The 19,991-nt window shown below is 59.0% G+C and overlaps 1 protein-coding gene across 1 annotated transcript in view; it reads left to right on the top strand.

Annotated features, from left to right (window-relative positions):
• The window catches only part of MYO15A (myosin XVA), a 51,920-nt gene that overhangs the window by 10,397 nt on the left and 21,532 nt on the right, over positions 1-19,991 (top strand). The window contains exons 7-38 of the mRNA XM_053892815.1: positions 1,864-1,869; positions 2,221-2,324; positions 2,460-2,523; positions 3,403-3,516; positions 4,077-4,238; positions 5,611-5,724; positions 6,193-6,251; positions 6,337-6,460; positions 6,716-6,811; positions 7,235-7,366; positions 7,914-8,039; positions 8,740-8,817; positions 9,598-9,746; positions 9,862-9,907; positions 10,096-10,220; positions 10,659-10,776; positions 11,104-11,279; positions 11,794-11,878; positions 12,753-12,834; positions 12,918-13,048; positions 13,555-13,650; positions 14,683-14,918; positions 16,375-16,556; positions 16,882-16,954; positions 17,147-17,338; positions 17,660-17,772; positions 17,928-18,022; positions 18,545-18,671; positions 19,121-19,188; positions 19,262-19,339; positions 19,482-19,662; positions 19,762-19,894. Of these exons, the coding sequence (XP_053748790.1) occupies positions 1,864-1,869; positions 2,221-2,324; positions 2,460-2,523; positions 3,403-3,516; positions 4,077-4,238; positions 5,611-5,724; positions 6,193-6,251; positions 6,337-6,460; positions 6,716-6,811; positions 7,235-7,366; positions 7,914-8,039; positions 8,740-8,817; positions 9,598-9,746; positions 9,862-9,907; positions 10,096-10,220; positions 10,659-10,776; positions 11,104-11,279; positions 11,794-11,878; positions 12,753-12,834; positions 12,918-13,048; positions 13,555-13,650; positions 14,683-14,918; positions 16,375-16,556; positions 16,882-16,954; positions 17,147-17,338; positions 17,660-17,772; positions 17,928-18,022; positions 18,545-18,671; positions 19,121-19,188; positions 19,262-19,339; positions 19,482-19,662; positions 19,762-19,894 (3,665 nt within the window). The remainder of the gene's footprint in view (positions 1-1,863; positions 1,870-2,220; positions 2,325-2,459; positions 2,524-3,402; positions 3,517-4,076; positions 4,239-5,610; positions 5,725-6,192; positions 6,252-6,336; positions 6,461-6,715; positions 6,812-7,234; positions 7,367-7,913; positions 8,040-8,739; positions 8,818-9,597; positions 9,747-9,861; positions 9,908-10,095; positions 10,221-10,658; positions 10,777-11,103; positions 11,280-11,793; positions 11,879-12,752; positions 12,835-12,917; positions 13,049-13,554; positions 13,651-14,682; positions 14,919-16,374; positions 16,557-16,881; positions 16,955-17,146; positions 17,339-17,659; positions 17,773-17,927; positions 18,023-18,544; positions 18,672-19,120; positions 19,189-19,261; positions 19,340-19,481; positions 19,663-19,761; positions 19,895-19,991) is intronic.

The following is a 19,991-nucleotide window of genomic DNA, read 5'->3' on the forward strand; positions in this document are numbered from 1 at the left end:
CGTCAGCACAGAGCCCGACGCGGGGCTCGAACTCACGGACCGCGAGATCGTGACCTGAGCCGAAGTCGGCCGCTCAGCCGACAGCCACCCAGACGCCCCGACAATCCAGGGTTTTAAACAACGTCTTTTGCTTTGGCTGCACCTTACCCATCTATGGGCGTCATCGTCAACCTCTCTGTCATCCGTCAGCAAGGTAGTGCCACGGGGTACCACCCAAACCTTCCAACGTGCTGGGGAAAGTCTCAGGGTTCCCTTTTGTTGGACTAGTTTTCGCCATGTGTCCTCACTGGACCCGGTTGTGTCTTGATTGGCCGAGGCCCCGGCCACGGGCTCTGCGTCTGGGCCGGGAACGTGAGCAGCATTCCACGGGGTGGAGGGTGGCTGGATGCCTTCCAGCCCAGACCGCAGGCTGTCACCCCACCTGCGGGTTGAGCCAGGGGCCCCCACAGGGCCAGATGTTCACCCGTCCAGCACACCAGTCCTCTCCCCAGCCCCAGGCTGGGCGCTAGGAACGGAGAAACGGCTGACCCGCGCTCAGGCCCAGGCGGATCTCAACTTACTGAACCACCCTGGGCCAGTTCCCCCTCTTGTCTGGGCCTCATTCTGCTCCTTCACATGGCAGACGTGGTATTTCCTGGACTAAACGGGACCAGGAGAGTGAACAGATGGAGGGGGCTGGCACCTTCCCCAAAGTAACATTTCTGCAGACACTGGGCCTTCCCTGCCTCTTCCCTGAGAATTGATCGTGAGGAAATGACTCAGCTAGAAAATGCCGTGTACCCGACACACACATGCTTGTCACGGTGTTGTGATCTCACTCGTATAGACTCTGGAGTCCCCGGGAACGTTACCTCGCCTTCCCAAGTCCGTTTCCTGATCCGTAAAACGGGTGACATCCTGAGAGTGTTGACACCCGTGTGATTAGGGCAAAGAGTCTGGCGCATGGTCGGTGCTTCATAAATGGGAACGGTGACTGGCTACGCCTTGGGCAGTCTGCTGTCGTGAAATGCTAGTCCTCTTGAGATCTGTGGAGCAGGTATCTTATGAGGGCCTCCCACGCCCCTGCTCCCGTGTAGATGCTGGGGTCCCAGAGGTTGCAAACAGACAAACATTCCTGCTGTGGGGGCTGACGTTCTAGTGAGGGAGACGTGATACAAAGAAGTGAGGGGAGGGGCGCCTGGGTGGCTCAGTCGGTTGAGCGTCTGACTTCGGCTCGGGTCATGATCTCACGGTTCGTGGGTTCAAGCCCCGCGTCGGGCTCTGTGCTGACAGCTCGGAGCCTGGAGCCTGGAGCCTGCTCCGGATTCTGTGTCCCCCTCTCTCTCTGCCCCTCCCCTGCTCTCACACCCTATTTCTGTTTCTCAAAAATAAATAAGCATTAAAAAACATTAAGAAGAAAAAAAAGAAGTGAGGGGATTTGCCAGTGGTGCAGAGGGAGCGAACTCTGGTCCAGAGGCCGGCTGGAGCCTGGATATCGAGGGGCCAGTCAGAAGGGCTGAGGTGCTCTGCAGAGGCCAGCCGGGGGCTGGACTGTGCAGGGCGTGCGGTCAAGGCAAAGGCTTGGCTTTGAGCCTGAGGTGGTCATGGGGATGGGGATGGGGTAAAGAGGACATCCCCAGAGCCTTTTGGCACGTGGGCCCAGCAGACTCCCACACCCTGGGGCCACGCTGCAGGCCCCAGGCCGGGACAGCTGGGGTCTCTGAGATTCGTGGGTTTGCCCACCCCGGAGGCCCAGAGGGGTCGGTGGTCCCTCCATGGTCTAAGGCCCCTGGTGACCTGGTGGGAGAGGGGGTCAGTCCTACAGGTGACCTGCTTCTGTTCTTGTGCCTCTCTCCTCCTCCTCCATCCTGGGGACTCCTGAAGATAAAGGTACTTGGAGTGTGCACGTGTGCCAGTGTGTGTGTGCGTGGTACACACGCTCGTGTGCGAAGGCAGGATGCGCAGGAAGAGGCATCCAAAGGCCCGTCCTGGCTGGGGGCTGTGGTGGGAGGGGCGGGGCTGGGAGAGGGTAGCTGCGGCCTGAGTGTGGGGGTTGGCAGCATGAGGCAGGCATTGGGGGACACTGGGGGGACCCAAGGGTTCTACAGGGAGCCCACCTGCGGTTGCCCCTCACACAGGGGGTCCTTGGGGAGGTCTGTGTCTGGGAAAACCTAGGGGTGGCCCTAGCTGTGCTCCCTACTCTAGGCCCCCAGAACAATTCCCACATCTTCTGGGGTCCAGATCCTGGAGGCAACACCCCTCTTGGAGTCCTTCGGTAACGCCAAAACTGTCAGGAATGACAACTCCAGCCGCTTCGGGAAGTTTGTGGAGGTCTTTCTGGAAGGGTGAGTGGGACGGTGGAGGGACCCCCAAAGGCCTCGCAGGGCACTCCGCGTCCTGGTGCAGCCCCTGAGAGCCCACACCAGCGACTCCACCCACCCAGCTACCCTGCACGAGCTGACTGTGCTCCCCCACTCCAGGGGCGTGATTTCTGGTGCCATAACCTCCCAGTACCTGCTCGAGAAATCCAGGATTGTGTTTCAGGTGGGCCAGGCCCTTCCAGACCCTTGTGTGTTGGGACGGGCTGGGGGTATGCAGATACTCAGAGCCTGGCACGTGGCAGGGCTGGGTAAATGTTGAATTAATGAACAAAGACGTGTCCGTGTGAGCATGTGATCTGCTCCCCTCTCTCCCCCCCTACAGCCACATTGACTCTTTTCTTGTCCCTGAAGCACACCAGCCATGATCCTGCCTCAGGACCTTTGTACCTACCATTTCTTCTATCTGAGCACTCTTAACCCCCCCAGACACCTACATGACCAAACCCCTCACCTCCTCCAAGCCTTCCCTGAAATGTCATCTGCTCAGGGAAGCCACCCCATTTAGAATGAAGTCCCTCTCCACCCCCCTGGAACCCCCCCACCCCCTCCCCTGCTTTATTTCTCTCCAGAGCTCTTGTCTCTATCTGACAGGTTTTAACCAGTGATTTGTTGAGTGTCTGTCTCCCCAGCTATCAGGTGGGCTCCGTGAGGTCGAGGCTTCTGTCTCCCTTGTTCCCCCACTGGGTCTCAGGGGCCTACAGCAGGGCCTGGAATACAGTTGTCCCTCAGCCACCCTGGCTGAGTAAACCATCAGGAGGTCCCGTGTGTGCACATCTGGGCTGTGGACGCAGCATAGGCAGGTGTGTGTGCCCAGCGAGCACAAGCGAAGAAAGGCTGTCTTTCTCCTGTTTCTCCAAACGGAATTAAATCTTGACCAGAGCCCCCTCCCTACCACCATACCAGTCCCCCACCCAGTGCCAGGCTGGGAGCTTACTCCTCACAGAGGTGCCCGGTCTCAACTGTGGGCCCTGGCATCGTGTGTGTGTCTGGGGGTCACCTAGGTGGTGGCTCCCTTTTCTGCACCCACCTATCCGCCCTATAGGCCAAAAATGAAAGGAACTATCACATCTTCTACGAGCTGCTGGCCGGGCTGCCCGCCCAGCTCCGACAGGCCTTCAGTCTGCAGGAGGCCGAGACCTACTACTACCTGAACCAGGTGAGTACCCGCAGGTGTCCAAGGGCCCCCCGGCCTGGCACCCCTGCCCCATCACCCAGGGGGGCTGAGAGAACCAACTCATGGTGTCCTAATAGCCAGCCAGCGTAGGTGATGGGGTTTGGGGGCATGAGTTTGGATTGAAAGTGTCTCATCACGGCAAGGGTGACAGGCATCTTTAGGGTCCACGGTGGGGGTAAGAGAGGCCTACCTGACTCTTCATTTCTCTATAGCTTAGAACAGCACTAAGCAGCTTGGAGCCACTGCACTTCCCTTTTCGGGCCTCAGCTTCCTCATCTGTAAAGTGGGGACAGCATAATGCCACTCGTTAGGGATGCGGTGAGGAGGAGATGAGGAGAGCTACACCAAGGGCTTTGCACAGGGCCTGGAGGGCAGCACCTGCTCAGAGCCTCCTGGCCCGTGGGAATGGGAGTGCCCGCCTTGGGCCACACTGCCAGTGAGCCAGGGCAGGGACCTTGAGAGCCCCCAGCCCCCAGGGCCCTCAGGGACCCTGGGCAGGGGCCAGGGGCTCTCAAGGTCCCCCGGCCCCTGCCCTCGCCCAGGGTGGGAACTGTGAGATCTCAGGGAAGAGTGACTCAGACGACTTCCGCCGGCTCCTGGCCGCCATGGAGGTGCTGGGCTTCAGTGGCGAGGACCAGGACAGCATCTTCCGCATCCTGGCGTCCATCCTGCACCTGGGCAACGTCTACTTTGAGAAGTACGAGGTGAGAGAGCCCACAGCTTGCCGTGGGGCCCTGGCACCCTCGGGACACAGATCATCTTCTCAGAGGCTTGCGGGCCATGCGTATTTGCCTTTCAGGTTCCACCACGCACGTACCATTTGTTCCCTCTCCCGCCCCTACTGCCAGTGGGGTTGCTCATCTTCTCATGGATGTATCAGAGCTCTTTGTATATGTGAAGGAAATCGGCCCTTTGCCTCAGATATGAATTATGAAGATATTTCCTGGATCACCATTTATATTTTGTTTACAAAAATTTTTTTAATCTCAAAAATTTTCTATTTTTGACACACACACACACACACACACACACACACACACAGGGTGCAAGTTGGGGAGGGGCAGAGAGAGAGGGAGACGCAGAATCCGAAGCAGGCTCCAGGCTCCGAGCTGTCAACACAGAACCCAATGCGGGGCTCGAACTCATGAACCATGAGATCATGACCTGAGCTGAAGTTGGACGCTCAACGGACCGAGCCACCCAGGCGCCCCAATATTTTGATTTGTATCCAGCTTTTTTTGATGTTTTACTTGGTGGTTGGTTTGGTTTGGGTTTTGCCATGTAGATTTTTAGAATTATTCTCAGGCATTGGTTTATCAATCTTGTATAAATTTTAGATTTTTTTCTTACCACTTTTAGAGAGACTCATCTCTTTAAAATTACAACAGATTTCTCCCATAATTTTTTCAAACCCTTTTATGGTGTGTGTGTGTGTGTGTGCGTGTGTGTGTGTGCGTGTGTGTGTGTGTGTGTGTGTTAATATTTAATCTTTGGCTTATCAGGAATTTATCCCAGTAAAGTTTGAGGTAGGAATTCAATTCCTTTTTTTCCACATGATTCCTCAGTTTTACTAATCCTGTAATTTGAGAAATACCTACTCACCATGTATTAAGTTCTTATGTACAGTTTTGCCTAATTCCCAGTTTTCTGTTGTGCTTCGTTAACCAATGTATTATGTGTCTATTCCCAGACTATTTTAATTATCATAGCTTTGTAGCATCAGACTATCTCATAGGGCCTCCTTCACTCTTTCGGAATTTTCCTGGTTATTCTAGCTTATGTTCTTAATTTTTATTTTCTTTAATGTGTGTTTTTTTTGGGGGGGGGAGGGGAGAGTGGGAGAGGGAGAGGGGCAGAGACCAAGGAAGAGAGAGAATTTCAAGCAGGTCAGAGCCTGGCTAGGGGCTTGAAGTCATTAACTGTTAGATGATGACCTGAGCTGAGATGATGACCTGAGCTGAAACCAAGAGTCGACACTTAACCACCTGAGCCACCCAGGCGCCCCTACCTTGCTTGTGTTTTTTATATGAACTTTAAACCCAGTTTGAAACGCAGTCCTATTGGTATTTTGCATAGACAGATGCACAGGAGACGGCCTCGGTGGTGAGTGCCCGGGAGATCCAGGCCGTGGCAGAGCTGCTGCAGATCTCCCCCGAGGGCCTGCAGAAGGCCATCACTTTCAAAGTGACCGTGAGTCCCTGGGGACCCGGATCTACCAAGCCTCCTGCCGGCCCTTAGACAGCATGGGCTCCTCCCTCTGCCTGGCTCGTTCTTCCCTTTTCACGCCTACTCTTCCTTCAAGACCTGATACAGGCATTCCCCCACCTCCAGTGGGCCACCCTGACCCCTGTCTGGGTCATTACTTCCTCCAGGCTCCCACAACCGCTGGCCCTTTGTCCCATCCCAAGGCTGATCTCACTGTGTCTGTCTGCTCATGCCCGTGTCTCCCCCGTTAGACCAGCAGCCCTGTCCCTGCCAGTGTAGGCAGGCAGAGGGGGGGGATGAGGGTGTCCTGCTCCGCCGCTGGCCAACTGTGTGCCCAGGACCAGTCAGATCATCGTTCCTGCTCCCTTCCCCATGTCCCGCCTCCAATCCTCTGGGGGCTTCCTGGAGGTGGTGGCCAGCCTGCTGTCATTCAGGGGTCTCATCCCTCCCCAGGAGACAATGCGAGAGAAGATCTTCACCCCCCTGACGGTGGAGAGTGCCGTGGATGCCAGGTGAGTCCTGGTCCTCCACGCCTGAGCCCCCAGATCCGAGACCCCCCGCACTAGGCCCACCTGCCCCACACCTTCTCTGCTGCAGAGATGCCATCGCCAAGGTGTTGTACGCACTGCTCTTCAGCTGGCTCATTGCCCGGGTCAACGCGCTGGTGTCCCCACGGCAGGACACGCTGTCCATTGCCATCCTGGATATCTATGGCTTTGAGGTAGGGCCGCACGGGTGGGTGAGGGACAGGGGACATAAAGCGTCATCTCTCTCACGTCTCTGCCTATAGCCCACACCGTTATCTGTCCTCAAGCTCCTGCCATCACCTTCCCTCACCCGCAAGCACTTCCTGAGGCCACGGAAGGCAGGGAGGGCACTGGGCCGCCGGACGGGGGTGAGCGGGGCCCTGGTGAGGGGGACACACGGGCTACTGGCCAAGGAGGGAGCAGGCCCAGCCTCACCACCCACCTGGCAGGACCTGAGCTTCAACAGCTTCGAGCAGCTGTGCATCAACTATGCAAACGAGAACCTTCAGTACCTGTTCAACAAGATCGTCTTCCAGGAGGAGCAGGTGGGCGGGGCCTCGCTCAGCACTCTTGTCCCCTCCTGACTGGGCAGTGGGCCTCCTCGGAGCCTGACGGGATATGCTGGTCCTTTAGGGGCAAACCGGAGGGTGTCAGGTGGAATAGAGGGAAAGGCATTCTAAGCCAAGGGCCAGCACATGTGAAGGCCTGTGCTCTGGAGGGGAAGATGCTTGGTGCTGAGCCCAGAGAAAAGCCCTCTTAGGGGATCCTTCTCGCCCCGTACTGTACCGGGCTGGCCCAGGTGGAGGGAGAAGCAGGGCTCAGAGGGGGTTCGTGTTGCCCTTCTGGGGAGGGAGCTTCCTGTGCAAGCAGAGGGGCCCCTGGCCAGGCCCCTTCAGGTGGATCCAGCCCGGGAGGTGGGTGGATGGGAGCTGGGCAGGGTGAGGAGGCTGAGCCCCTGACGTCTGCAGGAGGAGTACATCCGGGAACAGATCGACTGGCGGGAGATCACCTTTGCTGACAACCAGCCGTGCATCAATCTCATCTCACTGAAGCCCTACGGCATCCTGCGCATCCTCGATGACCAGTGTTGCTTTCCCCAGGTGAGCCACGGGTGCCCTGTGAGCCTGGTCAGGTTGCTCAACATCTCTGGGCCTCCTGTCCTCATCAGGCCTGAGTCCTGCATTCTTCTGTGCTCTGGCCTGGGGACAGGAGATCAGGACACCCAGCCGGCCATTCACTACCTGGGGGTGGGTGATTGAGGCTGGAGAGGGGGCTGTGGGTGTCCAGAGGAGGGTACTAGCCTGGGTAGTTACAGAAGCCTTCCTGGAGGAGGTGACCTTGAGGTTGGGCCTCAAACTCTTGATTAGAAGACACGAGGGTAGGGTGGGCGCTCTGGGCAGTGGGACTGAAGAGTACAAAGAAGGCTGGGCTGGAGGGTGAGGCAGCTGGGAGCTAATGGGACACTCCTGTCTGGGAGGGGGGTCCACTTAAGCCTCCCCACCCAGGGCAATGGGTAGCCAGAGGAAGCTGTGACTTGCTTCTCCCCAGTGCTCCCTGGGAACCAGTTCTCCCTGGAGAACTTGTCACTAGCCCAGGAGCAGGGTACCCAGGTTCCCCACACACCCGCTGACCCTCGCCTGTCCCCAGGCCACAGACCACACATTCCTGCAGAAGTGCCATTACCACCACGGCGCCAACCCACTCTACTCCAAACCCAAGATGCCGCTGCCCGAGTTCACCATCAAGCACTACGCAGGCAAAGTCACCTATCAGGTGAGACCCGAGACAGCACGCACCGCCCCCAGTGCCGCTGTTCCCCGCAGCTGAAGATGGAAACGCAACGTGGGCTGCAAACGCTCCCACCTGGTTCTAGTTCTGGCCCTGCCGATCCTCAGCTGTGTGACCCTGGGCAAATTGCTTCACCTCTCTGAGCCCTTCTCCTTATCTGGAAGATGGGGATAAGGATAGTGCCCATCTCACGTGCTGAGTGTGAGAAGCCTGGGGCTGGGGGTGGGTGATAAAGAGTAACTGTTATCAGCAGTGATGTGGTCACTCTCATCACTGTTATCTGACACATTCCAGCTTTTGTCCCCGCCTGGGCCTCATTTTCCTCATCTGTAGGACAGATGCAGGACAGTGTCCTCCACTGAGGAGGGGGCTAAGAGCCACACTGGTCATGGGAAGCTTTGGCTAGGACTCCCCTCCCTGGAGGATGGGAAGGGTAGTGGAGGCAGAAGGGGAGGGGACCATAGCAGGGGGAAGAATCCAGCACCTCCTAGGACAGACAGGGAGATGGGAGGCCTGGAGGGGCAGGGCCAGGGTCCCCCAGGGGCTGTGAGCCCCTGACCTGCTGGAGGGAGGCAGGGAGGAGGAGGGGAGCAGACAGGCTGATGCACATGGGGATAGGGGTAGGCTGTCCCCCCTGCCTACCAGTGGGTCCAGCCCAAACTGCCCTGTCGTTCCCCCTTTGCAGGTGCACAAGTTCCTAGACAAGAATCATGACCAGGTGCGCCAGGATGTGCTAGATCTCTTTGTGCGGAGCCGGACGCGGGTGAGCAAGCCTCGCCTCCTGCCCTCTGGCCCGGCCCCAGAGCACACAGCCTACCATCAGGCCCCTCTCTTAGTCCAGGAAATGGGGAGGTCCCCTGGCGCTGGTCTCGCCTCTGACTCGTCCTGGCCCCAGCCGGGTTCTGACCTTGACCCCAACCCTAACCCAGAGTCTTGCCTCGCTCTGTCTTTTCTTCCATTCTTGATCCTGTCTCCTGAAGGTCCGTGCCCCTGGCCGGCCCCACTGGATTGCCTTGTCTGTCCTCTGGCCCATCCTGGCCCTGCCCACCCAGCTGTGCCCTGCCTTATCCCCTCACTGAGCAGTTCTCCCAAATGGCCTGTTGTGCTCAGCCACCCACCCCACTCTCTGGACCTCCACCTTCTCTCTTCCAAATGGGAACCCTCCTCCTGAGGTCATTGCCAGAGTTCATGACCATGTGTGTAACAGGCCAGCTCAGGTGCACAGTCAGTGCCTGTGTGTTCCCCAGACTGAAGAAAAAAACAGCCCAACCACGGGATAGGTCCTCTGCGAGGCACAGGTCACCCTGACTCGGGAGGTGTGTGATCTGGGAGGACAGCAGCCTTGCAGAGAGGGCAGGGGCCCAGTGGGTTAGTTTGCTGATCACTTCGGTTTGGAGATTTGACTCCTTTTGTTCTTAACTCCTTTTGTCCACCCCCTCAACCTCTATTTCCTCATTTCTGTCTCTCGGCCCCCATCTCTCCCCGTTTCCCTGTCTCTCGGTGCCTTGACCACTGTCCCGGCCTGCTGCCCGCCCCTGCTCAGGTGGTGGCACACCTCTTCTCCAGCCACGCGCCACAGGCTGCCCCTCAGCGCCTGGGCAAGAGCAGCTCTGTCACCCGGCTCTACAAGGCACACACAGTGGCCGCTAAGTTCCAACAGTCGCTCCTGGATCTGGTGGAAAAGATGGAGAGGTGAGCATGGCGGGCGGGTGGGCACCCAGCCTCACCTCTGACCCACCCCGTGACCCTCGGGTAAGCACCTCCCTTCCCTGGGACCTCATACTGCCCTCCTCCCACCTCCGTCCAGGTGTAACCCCTTGTTCGTACGTTGCCTGAAGCCCAACCACAAGAAGGTATGTGATGGCTGAGGTCCCTGGGAGAGCCATATTCTCTTCCCCATGCTGTGTGACCTTGGGCAAGTGGCTGTGCCTCTCTGGACCTCCATCTTCCCAGCCCACTGTGGGAGCTATTTGTCATCGATAGTGCCATTTGCACACGGGTGGACTAGTATGCCAACTCCTCATCTGGGCTTTCCTTACAGGAGCCAGGCCTCTTTGAGCCAGATGTGGTAATGGCACAGTTACGCTATTCGGGGGTGCTGGAGACCGTGCGGATCCGCAAGGAGGGCTTTCCAGTGCGCCTGCCCTTCCAGGTGTTCATCGACAGGTACCTCAGCCAGGGTGGGTCCTGAGCTGCCCAGATCCTTATCCAGCTCCCCCATGGCCCCAGGAATACAGAACCCAAGGCAGGACAGAGCTTGCTGTGCACAGTTGCTCAGGTTGTGTGCCACACAAGATTATTACCTGCTAGCTGTCACATGGCAGGTACATTTCTTATTTTGCATTTTCTCATGCTTTTGTTGTTAACGTGTGGAGATTCCGAGGGAATAATTCTAGGTTATTATGACAAGTTTCCAGCAGGTGGCGGTAAAGCGTCTTATTCGACTGAAACTCTCTGCTGGGATTTTTCTGACAGTCAGAAGTGGAGTCTGGGGATGGAGTGCCTATTTCTGATCAGAAGACACTATGACTAGGGAGACTCCGTGGTCTAGCGGGCAGCTGGGGGTAGGTCCCTTAGCTCCAGGCTAAGTTTGCGCCCCTGCAGGTACCGCTGTCTAGTGGCCCTCAAACACAACCTGCCAGCCAGTGGGGACGTGTGTGTGTCGGTGCTGAGCCGGCTGTGCACGGTCACGCCAAATATGTACCGCGTCGGTGTCAGCAAGGTGAGTGCCACCCCCCACGCGGTCCCTGAAGCCCCGCGTTCAGGGGTTTTAGAACCGGAGCCTCTGGAGTCAGAAATGCCCAAACTAAAGATCCCTGGCCCGGAGGCCGCACAGTTGAGTTTGGTCGATGGAATGCTCACTCTGCCTCTGGACCTTTGCTCGGGTAGCTCTCACGGCCTAACTCACCGTCCCTCTTTGTTCTCCCTCTCCAAACTCAGCCTGCGCGGCTGCCCCCATCTAGTCTGTCTCCACCGCCTTCTGGAGGGGAGGGGCCCCAGTCCGCTCCCCAGGCCCTTATGTGCCTCGATGCCTGCCTCCTCTCCTCAGCTGTTCCTGAAGGAACACCTACACCAGCTGCTGGAGAGCATGCGCGAGCACGTCCTGAACCTGGCAGCCGTCACGCTGCAGAGCTGCCTCCGCGGCTTCTTCATCCGGCGGCGTTTCCGCTCCCTGCGCCGCAAGATCATCCTGCTGCAAAGTCGGGCCCGTGGCTACCTGGCCAGGTACAGCCCAGACACGGCAGGCCTCCCCGGAGGCCTAGGGCTAGGCGAGGCTTGGGAGAGGCCATACCTGAACTGGGGCAGTAGGCCCCCTGTCCTGGCGGCGTGCAAGCTGAGAGTCGGGGCCTCTGCGGGAAGGATGTTGGGATTCTCTAGGTCTCTGCTTTTGGACGTCCCGCCCACCTACCCCCTGGCCCTTGTGACTGATGGGCGGGAATCTTTCCAGCCAAGAGGGGTCCCACCCTGCATCCTAGGAGCCCCAGTAGGATGTACATGCTGGAGACAGGTTAATCCAGGCCCTGCCACTTAATGTGCTGTGTGATCTTGGCTAAGTCACTGCCCCTCTCTGAGCTCCAGCTTCTCTTTGTAGCACAGGGCTGCCACACTGACCGTGGGCAGTGATACCCAGGCCAGGCTGGTGTGGGCATCTCCGTATCTCCGTCACCTTGTGATCCCAACCCCTGCCCCTCCGTCCACCCCCCCCCCCCCCAGACACTTCTTTCCTCCCCACCCCCAGGCAGCGGTATCAGCAGATGAGGAGGAGCCTGGTGAAGTTCCGGTCCCTGGTACACACATACGTGAACCACCGGCATTACCTCAAGGTACAGTCCCACCCCTCACCCTCCTCCCGGGAGCCAGGTGACAGGGAGAGGGAGGAGGCACTTAGCACCCAGGAGGAGACTGTTGGCCTCAGACAGTCTTGGGTTCGAATCCCCACTCTGCCACTTACTAGCTGTGACCTTGGCCTTCTGTATCCTCACTTTACCCGTTTACCCCCTGGGGTCTTGGAGGGGGGTGGGTTCAATGAGCTATTGCGCAGGAAGGAATTGGCCTGTGCCGGGTTCACGGTGGGGCCTTGAGCAGTTGGGTATGATGGAATTTGTCGACCTGAGCAGCACTGGATATGGTCTTGCTCTTACCTTAATGCCGGTCTTGGCTTATTGTCATCTAAACCAACCACCAGAAAGACAATTGCAATCCCCAAGGCCCCGAAGAACCACCTGGCTTCTACTGAAGGTTTTGTGGAGCTCAGAGAGGATTCCATCGCACATCTCTCGGCTTCTTCCCAGAAAGCCCCCTGTGGGTCTTTCCCTTTCCCCAAAGCATTACTCCCTCTGCCGCTTACCTCTTTCTCTTTTTCCCTTCCTTTCCTGTTTCTCTGGCCACGCTTTTGCCTTCCCTCTGCCATCTGCGAGGTGGGGCAGATGCCCCCTTTGCTTCTCTCGCCCGCTGCCTCGTGCCGGGCCGGCTGGGGCCGCCCCCGGGCCCGAGGCCTGCCGTCGCCTCTGCCCACCGTTCCCCGCCTTGACCATCTGCTCTCCTGCAGCTGAGGGCAGAGCGGAGGCTCCGGGTGGAGGAGGCGCGGCTTCGGGAGCAGGAGGTGGGTGTGGGGGCCGGGCGGCAGCCAGGACAAGAAGGGAGGCTTGCAGGTAGAGTTGTGGCGGGCCTGGCCCTCACTAGGCGCCGTCCCTCCAGGAGCTGAGCAAGCGGGAGGTGGTGGCCGTGGGGCACCTGGAGGTACCCGCTGAGTTGGCGGGACTCTTACAAGCCGTGGCAGGTACTTCCGTGCCGGACGGTGGGGTGGGGGTGGGCGTGGGCAGGCACAGGAGCCTGGCACCTCATACCCTCCTCTCTCCACAGGCCTCAGGCCAGCCCGGGTGCCCCGGGTGGTCCCCGTGCGGACTCCCCGGCTCCAGGCCGAGCCCCGTGTCACACTGCCCCTGGATATCAACAACTACCCCATGGCCAAGTTTGTTCGATGCCACTTTAAGGTAATGGCTGGCATAGGCCCAAGTGGCTCTGGCCAGTGGGCGCTGACCAACTAAAGCTAACACTGTACTTGCCCAGGGGCCGGCTCCTGGCCGTGCCCTGTGGCATGGGGTAATGAGCCCTTGGGTTGTGGATCGTGAGGAGTCTGGGGGCTCCCGGGGAAGCGCTGGACAGAAGCAGTGGGCCCTCGGCGGCTTAGGAAGCGGCTATTTGCCAACCAGTTGGAAATATTTCAGAAATTTAACAACCGGTAGGGCCACAGTCATCCCTACTCTCACTTCTGGCTCTCCAGGAAGGGGGGCTCTCCAAGGGGCGCAGATAGTCTCCACCGCCAGCTTGCTGAGGGCCAGAGTCTGCCCCTCTTCAAGCCTCAGTTTCTCCATCCATACACTGGGGAAAGGAGCCCTTACCTCACAGGCTCCTGTGCCCCCACCTGGCATAAGGTAGTGGATCCAGATGTGCCCATGAGTCCCAGGTCTGTCCCCACGCCCCTGCCCTGTGCCCCCAGGAACCTGCCTTCGGGATGCTGACCGTGCCCCTGAAGACACCCCTCCTGCGGTTGCCAGTAGAGTGCCATGCAGAAGCCGTGAGCGTCTTCAAGTTGGTATGGGTCTGCCCAGGTCACCCCTGAATTCACGGGCCTTGAGGCCCCTTGTCTCTCTCCCCTGGATGCTCCACTAGCCCAAGCCCTTAAGCCCAGCCCTCTTCTTTGGAGGAAAGACTTCTGGGGGCGGGGGTGGGGGTGGGGCCAGGAGATAAAATCTGGGCTCCACTCTGGGCTAGGCTTTGAGGATTGGGAGTCTTTCTTCTCCCAGCCATCTTCCTGGCAAAGAGGCTGCCCCAGGGCCTTTGTGGAGCTTCCCAGGAACAGCAAGAATAGATCAGGCCCTCTCCTCGAGGACTTCCTAGTCTGAGGGTGGAGGTAGAATAGGCCTAGTCCAAGGGGGGAGGTAGAGTAGGCCTGACCAGTGACTACAAACATGGACAGAGATTAGACAGGGCAGCCGGGGAGTCCAGACTGGGCCCCTAATCCAGTCCTGGACAGAATCAAAGAGGGGGCATGTGAGCTAGAGTGGAAGGGGTCAGAATTCACCAGCCAGGACAAATGGAGAAGGCACAGAGGGAAGAGGGACTTGATGTAGTCAGAACACATCAGTGGATGAGAGTGAGAAGAGCAGGGGCAAGAAGGGGTCAGGAGGTCTTGGCTGACAGATCTGGAACTTGGGATCTCATTCTAAGGGCCCTAGGGAGCCAAGGAAGGTGCTTCCATGGGAGGTGGTGTGGTCAGATATGAATGTTAGAAAGTACTCTCCGGGGCCTGGATGGAGTAGGAGGTGAGGGGCTGGCTGGAGGCCAGGGATGCAGGGAGGGCTGGGGCTGTATGGGCAGCTGTCGTGGGAGATTCACGAACAGGTGAGAAGGTCAGTATATGCTTTGGATCTTGACTTTTCTCATAGTCGGGATGGACCACCTGGTCATTTGGCATAGGATATGGCAATTATATTGTAACACGGGGGGCCGTTACGTGGGCTTTCCTGGGACACATGGGAAGCACGTGAGAGGGGTGCCCGTCGGGGGTGGGGCCCTGGCAGGAACAACCTTCCAAGAGGCCCAGGAGAATCTGTTTGTGGCCCAGATCCTGCGCTTCATGGGCGACCCCCACCTGTATGGCGCCCAGGAAAATGTCTTCGGGAACTACATTGTGCAGAAGGGTCTGGCGGTGCCCGAACTTCGGGATGAGATCTTGGCACAGCTGGCCAACCAGGTGTGGCGCAACCCCAGCACCCACAATGCCGAGCGGGGCTGGCTCTTACTGGCTACTTGCCTCAGTGGCTTTGCACCTTCATCGCGCCTCAACAAGTACCTGCTCAAGTGAGTGGAACCGGGCAGGGCCAGGGCATGGGGACGGTGACGCTGGCATGAGACCCTGGGCTGGGATGTTAAAGGGCCGGCCAGGAGTGAGGTCTCTGTGCTTGGAAGCTGAGGCATGGGGGGGCCGGTCAGGGGCTGTTCTCTTTCTCTCTCGGGCTCAGAGGAAGAAAGAAGGGCAGGTCTTCACTATGGAGAGTAGGGCTCAGGTAAAACTGGATAAAGGATTTGCAGAGCTCAGAGGGTGGCAAGGCCGGGGTGTGGGGAGTTTGGGAAAAAGGCACTGATCTCATGTCATGGGAGTAGAGCGTGTCTGGACTCGAGAGAGTCTGGGTTCAAATCCCAACTCAACCTATAAAGCGTTGTAATTGCTATGTGAGCGAGGTTATTGTCAGCATCCTGATGGTATTGATAATGATGATGAGACCGATGATGATGATGATGATGATGATGATGATGATGTCACCCTGTTGGGTGAGAAGGATGATTTGCAAGAGAAAGAGCTCAGGCAGGCCCTGGGTGTAAACCCTAGCTCTGACACCTATCTGCTGTGTGTCCTGGGGCAACTCCCTGCCCTTCTCCGAGTCTCTTTCCTCGCCTGTAAATTAGGAATGGTGAGCCTAAGAGCGTGCAGAGCTTCACCTGGGCTGTGTGCAGTAGGTGGGCAGCTCACTTGGTCAGTCTTGCTGCCAGGTTGGGACCACTGCCTTGCTGTGCGGGGCTTCCTGTGGGCACAGTTCTAGGTTCCTTCTTTCGGCCACTCTGGGCCTACTCCCTGCTGCTCCTGGCCAGGCCCGACAGCAGCAGGAAGGGGGACAGGAAGCCAGGTATGTGGATCACCTGCCCTGGCAAGGATCAGGCTTGTTGGTCCTGGGCCAAGCTGAACCCTCACGGTCATCTCCTGCATAGGTGGGAACTTGGAGGCAGGCTCAGAGAGGGCAGATGACCGCACAGGGATGCTTGGTGAAGGAATGGAAGGCAGAGGCTTCCAGAGTCCAAGTTCTTGCCCATACCCTGCTGTAGCCCCCCAGCCTGTCAATGACATTTTGCTCCAACAAGTTTTGGTGGGCCTTTCTGGAACCTCTTTGGCCTATCTTTTGGATCTCTGTGCCGGCTTAAGATACTTCTGGTTAGCCTGGGACCCTTTCAGCTTAGTCCTAGAACTCTGGGATAGCCTGAGATCTTTTTTAGTCTAGCCCCAGAACTCTGAGACTGACCAGAGGCCCTTTCAGCCTAGTCCTGGACCTCAGGGCTGTCCTGGGACCCTTTCAGTATCATCCCAGAGCTCTGGACCATAGCCCGGGACCCTTCTGATCTAGCCTCAGAGCTGGGGCCTTCTCAGCTTCACCTTAGAGCTCTGGACTAGCCTGGGCCTCCGTCAGACTAGACTTAGAATCCCTGTCTATCCTGGCCTAGCCACAGATCCCTCTTCATCCTGGTTCCAACTCTTACCCATCAGGTTTGTGTCTGATTACGGGCGGAATGGCTTCCAGGCTGTGTGTCAACACCGCCTCATGCAGGCCATGGGCCGGGCCCAACAGCAGGGTTCTGGGGCAGCCCGCACCTTTCCCCCGACCCAGCTCGAGTGGATAGCAACCCAGGAGAAGGCCAACATGGCGTTGGATGTGGGCTGCTTCAACGGTGAGCTGTCCTCTCCACACCTTGTGCTGCCTTCCCTTCTCACTCTATCCTGCACAAAGGGGCACCTGGAGTCCACGGGCCCCAGTAGAAGCCGTGGGATGTTCTGGAGTGGGGAGGAGCCCTCTGGGTGTGGCTCTGGAAAGAGGTCAGCATGTGGGTGTGGGGGCTGGACCTAGAATGGGGGAAGGGAGCTGGGGCTTCGAGGATGTGGATCCAGGGTCCAGGACAAGCGTGGGGAGGCCTAAGAGCAGGGTGCAGGTGGGGAAGCAGTAGGCCTGGACCTCAGATGCATCCTGGCTGAGCCCAGCACCTGCTGCTCCCCCAGGTGACCAGTTCTCCTGCCCGGTGCACTCCTGGAGCACAGGGGAAGAAGTGGCTGGAGACATTCTGAGGCACAGGTCGGCACCTGGAATGCCCCACCTGGAACATGCTTGTGAACCTGGGAAGGAGGGAGGGGAGGGGCAGAACACCAGATCCCCCGTGGGGTCCGCTGTGGTCATGCTTGGGGTCTGGCTTATGTCCCAGGGTTTTCCTAGGCAGTACCTGTTGGCTGCGTGCCTCATTTCTGTCCCTCCATGTGCTGTCACCAGGGGGCTGACAGATGGCTGGCGTGGCTGGACAGTGGCCATGAAGAATGGGGTCCAGTGGGCAGAGCTGGCAGGCCATGACTACGTGCTGGACCTGGTGGCGGATCTAGAGCTGCTCAGGGATTTCCCGAGACAGAAGTCTTACTTCATTGTGGGTGCAGAAGGGCCCGTGGCCGGCAGGGGCGGCCCCAGAGCGTAGGTGGCTACCTGAACCCTTCGTGCAGATGGCCTCTCCCAGCGCAGTGCTCCCCTCCCAACTGCTGGCTAGGAGCTGAGTTCTAAACCTAGGCTTTAAGGAATCTCTGCACCCAATGTGGGGCTCAAACTCACAACCCTGAGCCCTAGAGTGAGATGCTCTACTGCCTGAGCCAGCCAGGCACCCCATTTTTAAAGGAGGAGAGTCAGCCGTTTCCAGGGCCCAGAGGAGAACATGGTGGGGGGGGGGGGCGGTGGTGATTCTGGGAGGGCCATGATCTCGCGGGAGGTCAGCTGCTCCTTGTCCCCCCTTCCCTACAGGGTGTTTGGGAACAGCTGGGACTCAGACTCGGACACTCCCACCAGACCGGAGCCCCAGGGACATGTGCCCAAAGTGGCTGACTCCGATGGGTACGGCAGCCACAATGAGGACCGTACAAATGGGGAGACTGGGGCCCGGAGAGGGACAGCGACCCACCAAGGTCAGCCAGCAGTGGCCACTGTCTCTGGTGGGGAGGGATCCTGGGGAGTGTACAGGGTGATCAGCAGGAGAAAATAACTTGACTTTTCTGTCTCCCTCACACACCAGACTCAGACAGCCTTGGAGAACCCTCTGTGCCCCACAAGGCACTGGACTGCTACCTGGACAGCCTCTTCGACCCCGTGCTGTCCTACGGGGATGCGGTAGGCTTGGGATGGGATGTTTGCAGACAGCTGGGACCCACACACCCGCAGGGTGACACAGGAGCCTGTCCCAGCCAGGGCCTGGGAGTGGTTTGTCTCATCTGGGTCTCCTGGGGGCCAGAGGAGGGTGTCCTCATGGCTAGGGAGGCTCCTGGCTGGGACCCCAGAGGGACCCACGGCTGAAGGTTCAGCCCCCTCCTCTGGTGAGAGCCAGCCCCCTCAGGCACCCTTACTCATTCTGGGAACTCCCAGGAGCCCCTGCGTGGCATGATATGTGGCCCTGAGCAGGGTACAGCTCCTCTTTGAACCTGTTTACTCCTCCGTGGAGGGCAGAATGGGTTGGGGGTTTGCAAGGCTGTGGGGGTACTGCCTGGGATGCTGCAGGGGCAGAGGCTGGGCATGGAGCAGACACTGGGCTGGCGGGAGGCCCCCGGGACAGAGGAGGTGGCCGGTGTCAGGTGCCCGTTGCCTTGGAACCTCGGGAGTATGGCGGCAGACACTTGAGCCATCTGCTGTCCCCAGGACCTGGAGAAGCCAACAGCCATTGCCTACCGCATGAAAGGGGGAGGCCGGCCTGGCGAAAGTGGCAGCAGCAGCACTGAAGACCCCCCCAGGAGACCCCCAGAGCCAAAGCCAAAGCCAAAGCCAAGTCAGTGCCTACCGCCAGGGTGGTTCCAGGGTTGGGCAAAGAGGAGCCCCCCCCCCCCCCACCGCTGGTTCTCGGGGCTCCTTCACAGGCGAGAATGGGGGCAGCCATGAGTGTGGTGGGGGCGAGTCAACGGCAGGGTGGGGGTTAGATAGGGAATTCCACTTCCCTCCATCTCTCACCCCTTGGGATCTACGCCCTCCGACTTGCCTCCCCCAGTCCCAGGCCTGGATGCCTCCACCGTGCCTACCGCCAGGGTGGTTCCAGGGTTGGGCAAAGAGGAGCCCCCCCCCCCCACCGCTGGTTCTCGGGGCTCCTTCACAGGCGAGAATGGGGGCAGCCATGAGTGTGGTGGGGGCGAGTCAACGGCAGGGTGGGGGTTAGATAGGGAATTCCACTTCCCTCCATCTCTCACCCCTTGGGATCTACGCCCTCCGACTTGACTCCCCCAGTCCCAGGCCTGGATGCCTCCACGCTGGCTCTGCAGCAGGCCTTCATCCACAAGCAGGCCGTGCTACTGGTGAGTGCCGGCTGGGCTGCGGGAGGTGCCCTGAGCACGGGCCCGCCTGGTCACCACCATCACCTCTTCCCAGGCCCGGGAGATGACCCTGCAGGCCATGGCACTCCAGCAGCAGCCCCTGAGTCCCGCCCCAAGGCCCTTGCTCCCAGAGGTGAGCCCGGCTTGCCCAGGTGAGCACTGCGCTGCTCCAGGGCATCATGGTGCCTCTCTGAGCCCATCCTGGGCAAGCACGGGGCCCCTGAGAACGGGCTGATGTGTCCCAGGAAGCGCACCTTCTTCCCTGTTCTCTGCAGAAACCCCTAGCGCCAGAGGCATGGCCGAAGTTTGTAGGCACGGGACCCCCAGCCAAACCCGTGCTCCTGCGCTCCACTCCAAAGCCCTTGGCCCCGGCCCCTCTGGCCAAGGCCCCAAGAGCCCCCACCAAGCCCGTGGCTGCCCCCATTCTAGCTCAGGACCGGGCTTGTCCAGAAACCTGTGAGTGTCCTATCCCAGCAGTGGGAGCTTCCCAGGACAGGACTGGGGGTGTGGTTGTGCTCCTTGTGGCCTTATCCTGTCCCCGCCCCTTGCCCACAGCTTCGCCCTGCCCGGAGCTGGTCCGGTATTCAACACTCAACTCGGAGCACTTCCCGCAGCCCACACAGCAGATCAAGAACATCGTGAGGCAGTACCAGCATCCTCCCCGGGGAGGCCGGCCCGAGGCCCTCAGGTCAGCTGTGCCCCGACCCCAGCCCTCCAGCCCTCTGGACGAGTGGCCTCCTCACCGTGCCTGAGTGCCCATTAGCAGTGTGGCCATCTACCCAGTT

Source organism: Panthera pardus, unplaced genomic scaffold (assembly GCF_024362965.1).
Source record: "Panthera pardus isolate Hobbes unplaced genomic scaffold, ASM2436296v1 HiC_scaffold_3, whole genome shotgun sequence".
Lineage (NCBI taxonomy): Eukaryota > Metazoa > Chordata > Mammalia > Carnivora > Felidae > Panthera > Panthera pardus.